The sequence below is a fragment of the Eumetopias jubatus genome, unplaced genomic scaffold, assembly GCF_037043125.1.
Source record: "Eumetopias jubatus isolate StellerSeaLion01/CBP00866 unplaced genomic scaffold, mEumJub1_p1.0 scaffold_2, whole genome shotgun sequence".
Taxonomy (NCBI): Eukaryota; Metazoa; Chordata; class Mammalia; order Carnivora; family Otariidae; genus Eumetopias; species Eumetopias jubatus.
The window spans coordinates 82,549,446-82,554,976 of NW_028274808.1; the positions used below are offsets into that span (position 1 = coordinate 82,549,446).

General features: G+C 40.7%; 1 protein-coding gene across 1 annotated transcript; it reads left to right on the top strand.

Moving 5' to 3' along the window:
* Nucleotides 1-429: 429 nt before the first annotated feature.
* LOC114208169 (importin subunit alpha-1-like) lies at nucleotides 430-1,993 on the top strand. The gene is made up of 3 exons (XM_028102242.1): nucleotides 430-647; nucleotides 689-1,544; nucleotides 1,772-1,993. Exons 1-3 carry the CDS (start codon nucleotides 430-432, stop codon nucleotides 1,991-1,993), a joined length of 1,296 nt encoding a protein of 431 aa, XP_027958043.1.
* The last annotated feature ends 3,538 nt before the right edge of the window (nucleotides 1,994-5,531 follow it).

Genomic DNA, 5,531 nt, shown 5'->3' on the forward strand with positions numbered 1-5,531 from the left:
ACTCTGACAGCTGTTTTCTTCTGAGTATCTGATGGAGAAAAGCTATGCCTGTTGGGGTCTTACATTTGCTAGATAGTCTAATTAATAATTAGGAGTCAACAATGATGAGCAAGATTGTTTTATTTACACCAGTTTGAAGAATACTTTGTGTATAAACTAAGCAATTCTTTCTGAATATTTTATCTGACAGCTTGCATGCAATTTCAATGCAGGGTCCTGCAGAGTGTTTAGTGACTGAGGACCAGCTGAAGACCTAGCTCAGTCCTTCGTAGTTGGCATGCCCTGGGATCAAGAGAGGATGTAGGTAACACTGTCTTTGGGGTGATCCGTGGTGGACGTTTTGAGGGCAGCTGTCCTGCAGCCTGCGGGCCCTGGACCACCTCCTGTGGAAGCCTGAGCCGGCTGTCTTTCTCCCTTTGTCTCATAACCATGTCCACCAACGAGAATGCTAATTCACCAATCGCCCGCCTTAACAGATTCAAGAACAAGGGGAAAGACAGTACAGAAATGAGGCAGCGCCAAATAGAAGTTAATGTGGAGCTGAGGAAAGCTAAGAAGGATGACCAGATGCTGAAAAGGAGAAATGTAAGCTCATTTCCTGATGATGCTACCACTCCACTACGGAAAACCGCAACAACCAGGGCACTGTAAATTGGTCTGTTGATGACATTGTCAAAGGCATAAATAGCAATAATTTGGAAAGTCAGCTCCAGGCTACTCAAGCTGCTAGGAAACTGCTTTCTAGGGAAAAACAGCCCCCCATAGACAACATAATCCGGGCTGGTTTGATTCCAGAATTTGTGTCCTTGGGCAGAACTGATTGTAGTCCCGTTGAGTTTGAATCTGCTTGGGCTCTCACTAACATTGCTTCTGGGACGTCAGAACAGACCAAGGCTATGGTAGATGGAGGTGCTATCCCAGCATTCACTTCTCTGTTGGCATCTTCCCATGCCCACATCAGTGAACAAGCTGTATGGGCTCTAGGAAACATTGCAGGTGATGGTTCAGTTTTTCGAGACTTGGTTATCAAGTATGGTGCAGTTGACCCACTATTGGCTCTCCTTGCAGTTCCTGAGATGTCATCTTTAGCATGTGGTTACTTATGTAACCTTACTTGGACATTTTCAAAACTTTGTCGCAAAAGGAATCCTGCACCCCCATTAGATGCTGTAGAGCAGATTCTTCCTACCTTAGTTCGTCTCCTGCATCATGATGATCCAGAAGTATTGGCAGATACCTGCTGGGCCATTTCCTACCTTACTGATGGTCCAAATGAACGGACTGAAATGGTTGTGAAAACAGGAGTTGTGCCCCAGCTTGGGAAGCTTCTAGGAGCTACTGAATTGCCCATTGTGACTCCTGCACTAAGAGCCCTAGGAAATATTGTCACTGGGACAGATGAACAGACTGAGGTTGCAATAGATGCAGGAGCACTTGCTGTTTTTCCCAGACTCCCGACGAACCCCAAAACTAATATTCAGAAGGAAGCTATGCGGACAATGTCAAACATCACAGCTGGTCGTCAGGACCAGATACAGCAAGTTGTGAATCATGGATGAGTCCCATTTCTCGTCGGGGTTCTCTCTAAGGCAGACTTTAAGACACAAAAGGAAGCTGGGCTATGTATGACCAACTATACAAGTGGTGGGACAGTTGAACAGATTGTATACCTCGTTCATCGTGGCATAATATAACCATTGATGAACCTCTTAACTGCAAAAGACCCAAAATTATTCTCGTTATTCTGAATGCCATTTCAAACATCTTCCAGGAGGCTGAGAAACTAGGTGAAACTGAGAAACTTAGTATAATGATTGAAGAATGTGGAGGTTTAGACAAAATTGAAGCTCTACAAAACCATGAAAATGAGTCTATGTACAAAGCTTCATTAAACTTGATTGAGAAGTATTTCTCTGTAGAGGAAGAGGAAGATCAGAATGTTGTGCCAGAAACTACCTCTGAAGGCTATACGTTCCAAGTTCATATGTTTTAGATTGTACAGCTGAGGCAGAAAGTTGTTTGTTGTGTACTCTGTTTGGTAGAAGTTTGTCTTACCATTTCTCTACTAAGAACTCTTTTTAAATGTGTTTTGTTATTGTAGCACTTTTTACAACGAAACTCTACTTGACCAGTTCCAAACTGTACAACCTGTATGAAGCTCTTCCTCTCAGCTGGTTTCTTCTTTCTATGTGGAAACTCCTCTCTTGCAGTGTCCTGTAAATAAAGATTAAATTCCACTCTTAAAAAAAGAGAGAGAGAGAGAGAGGATGTAGGTAACAGTACTCTGCATTGTGTGGGCTCACAATTCCTGCTTTCCAAAAATTGACTTATCCTTTATTTTCTCAGCATGCATGTACAAGATTCTAATCTGAGCCCTAGTAATAGGGTATTATTTTTTACCTTGCTCTGGTTTCAAGTCAATCAAGAACTCTATTCATTCTTATTATATTTGGCTTAGCTCTGAAGGAGATTAGAAAACCCTTTCTAACATAACCCCTCACTTTAAAAAAATCTACAATCCAGTTTGGGGGAAAAGACCCTTATATGTAAATAGAATCACTGTACCTTTGTATATATTTTATTGATATTAGTACTAATTGCTTAAAGTTATTGAGCAGTTTTTATGGACTCTGTGCTAAGTGCTCTACATACTGTACCTTATTTAATCTTCATACTGACCTCTGAGATAGGTTTCATGATTATCCCCATTTTATAGGTGAGCAACCAAGACTTGTAAGAACAAATCTGCTTGAAGTAATTCCACTAATAAACACAAAGCAAAGGCCAGAACTTAGCATCTCTGACTCCTCTGCCCATACCCAGAGACCAGCAGGAGCAAGACAGAAGGTGATGAAAGAAATAAAAGATTTCAAGTCCAATACTCAAGGTCAAAACCCATTGTTTGGCTAGAAAAGGCAAGGCCAGGGCCAGGCCAATGTGAAGTGGGTCACTGTGATGAGACGTTTTGGTTAAAAAGACAACTGTTGAGGAGGCAGGACTGAGCCTGTCAGGGGGTCAGTTGGCCCTTGAAAATGTGGAAAGGAGGGAGAGAGAGGCCAGGGGCAGGCAGGGTCTGACACACCAAAACTATCTTTTCAGGATCCCTAGTGTTTGGCCAGTGCTAGCCTGATTGAGTACCCCATGAGAACCTAGTAGGCTAGGTATTCACTCAACCAATGAAATAGAGGGTTGTCATAATCCTAGATGGCAACCATTTAAGATCATGGCTATATCCAACTTTACAGGTTTTTCAAGACAGAAGATAGGCTTTTCCAGGCCCTGGTAAAGTGGACCATTTTCATAAACTGTTCTGGAGGAAATTGCAATGGGGAATCATAGGGCTCTGAGCCAGTTTCTTCTTTCTTTATCATCACTGACCTGAGTACCTCAAACCCTTGCTTACTCTCTCTTACACAGTGTTAGAGGCACCCCAAAAGGTGTAAATGTATTTTATGTTGCAGAATATTCTCTTATCTCTAAACTTTCCTTTAGAAAGCTATAGCTGGTTTTGCAAAGGAACATTCCCATCACTCCGAGGTTTGCACTTATTATACAATGCAAATGAGTGAGATCATTTAGACTAATGCATTTAATCCACTAATCCCAGTAATGCTCCTCTGAGCATGTTCAGGGTTTGAGAAGATATTTGTTCATTGCAAGGGATTATTCCTTATGACCTGTGCTTATTTGTAGACTGTGCTTCAGAGATGCCAAGACAGGTGGGGTTCATGGGGTAAGCCTACTACGATGTGAGAGATCCCTGGTAGGAGCTCCAGAGTCAAAGATGCTTATCTATGGGTGTCGCTGACAGTGGGAGCTCTTTCATTAGATGCAGAAAGATTTACTGCCAAATTCTGGAAAGCACTAGAGGAGAGAGGGAAAGAGAGAGACCCAGCCTAAGGAGTCACGGGGTATGCAAGCCATTCCTAGCCTACTGACTCAGTATTTGACTGGGGACAAGTGGCTTAACTGTACTCAGACTCTTCAACCTTAAAGTCAGAAGAAAATAGCAATTAATATGTTTCAGTGCCTTAGGCATCCCATCTAATAAGCTAGTTTTTTTCCCACCTAGAGAAGTAAAGTGACTTGTTCAAGGTCAAGAGTTCCTTAATGCCCAAGATTCCTGTCTTGCTACATGCTGCCCTGTTTCCTGTACTGTCACCATGGCACCGCTGCCAGCCCTTGTTGGGGGAAAGGTTTTGAAGCAGTGGAAGTTTGATTTTGCTGATTTCAGCATTTTAGTGTTATAGATCAATGTTTCTTTTTAAGGCAAATGTTAAAAATATATAAATAAGGAGGAGGAGTGTCAGAGGAGTAGAAGACCTAAATTTCGTCTGCTCCCAGGAATTCAGCTAGATAGGGATCAAACCATTCTGAACTCCTACAAACTCAACAGGAGATTGAAGAAAAGAATAGCAGCAACTCTCTGAACAGAAAAACGGCTACGTTCCGGAAGAATCATATTCTATCCCTTCATTGTAGTCAAACTTATTTTTGGTATATATATATAAGTTGTTCTGTCTTTAAAATTTTGGGATACAGTTTCTTCTAACAGACCAAAATATACCCTAAATCTCTAGTGTGTGGCTTTGTTCTAGTCTCCTGCCTGATTGCATTCTATCCCCCCTTTTTTTTAATTTCTTTTCTTTCTTTTTTCAACCAACTTCTTATCTTATCAATTCCTTTTATAAAATCTATTATAATTTTCATCTTTACAGTCATATTTGATCCCTTCATCGTATTTACCCTTATTTTTGTACATATATAAGTTCTTCTTTAAAATTTGGGGAGGCGGCTTCTTCTAACAGACCAAAATATGCCCAAAATCTAGTGTGTGGACTGATCAATTCACCAGCCTGATCATATTTGATCATATTCTTTTTTTCTTTCTTTCCCTTTCTTTTCCCCTGGTTTTGGGTCTCTTCTGATTTTTTTAGTGTATATTTTTCTGGGGTTGTTACCCTGTTAGCATTTTGTTCTCTCATTCATCTATTCTTCTCTGGACAAAATGACAAGACTGAAAAACTCACCCCCTCAAAAAAGAAGAAGAGGCAGTACTGACTGTCAAGGACCTAATCAATATGGACATTAGTAAGATGTCAGAACTAGAGTTCAGAATGACGATTATAAAGATACTACCTGGGCTTGAAAAAGCATGGAAGATACTAGAGAAAACCTTTCTGGAGAAATAAAAGAACTAAAATCTAACCAAGTTGAAATCAAAAAGGCTATTAAAGAGGTGCAATCAAAAATGGAGGCTCTAACTGCTAGGATAAATGAGGAAGAAAAGAGAATTAGTGATATAGAAGACCAAATGATGGAGAATAAAGAAGCTGAGAAAAAGAGAGATAAACAACTACTGGATCACGAGGGCAGAATTTGAGAGATAAGTGATACCATAAGATGAAACAATATTAGAATAATTGGGATCCCAGAAGAAGAAGAAAGAGAGAGAGGGGCAGAAGGTATGTTGGAGCAATTTTAGCAGAGAACTTCTGTAAATTGGGGAAGGGAACAGGCATCAAAATCCA

What these genes read in the sequence shown, in the direction of transcription:
- LOC114208169 (XM_028102242.1), top strand. Translation starts at nt 430, where the DNA reads ATGTCCACCAACGAGAATGCTAATTCACCAATCGCCCGCCTTAACAGA. An exon ending in ACCGCAACAACCAGGGCACT is followed by an intron (nt 648 to 688) that starts GTAAATTGGTCT and finishes AGGCATAAATAG; the next exon opens with CAATAATTTGGAAAGTCAGC. An exon ending in AGGACCAGATACAGCAAGTT is followed by an intron (nt 1,545 to 1,771) that starts GTGAATCATGGA and finishes AACATCTTCCAG; the next exon opens with GAGGCTGAGAAACTAGGTGA.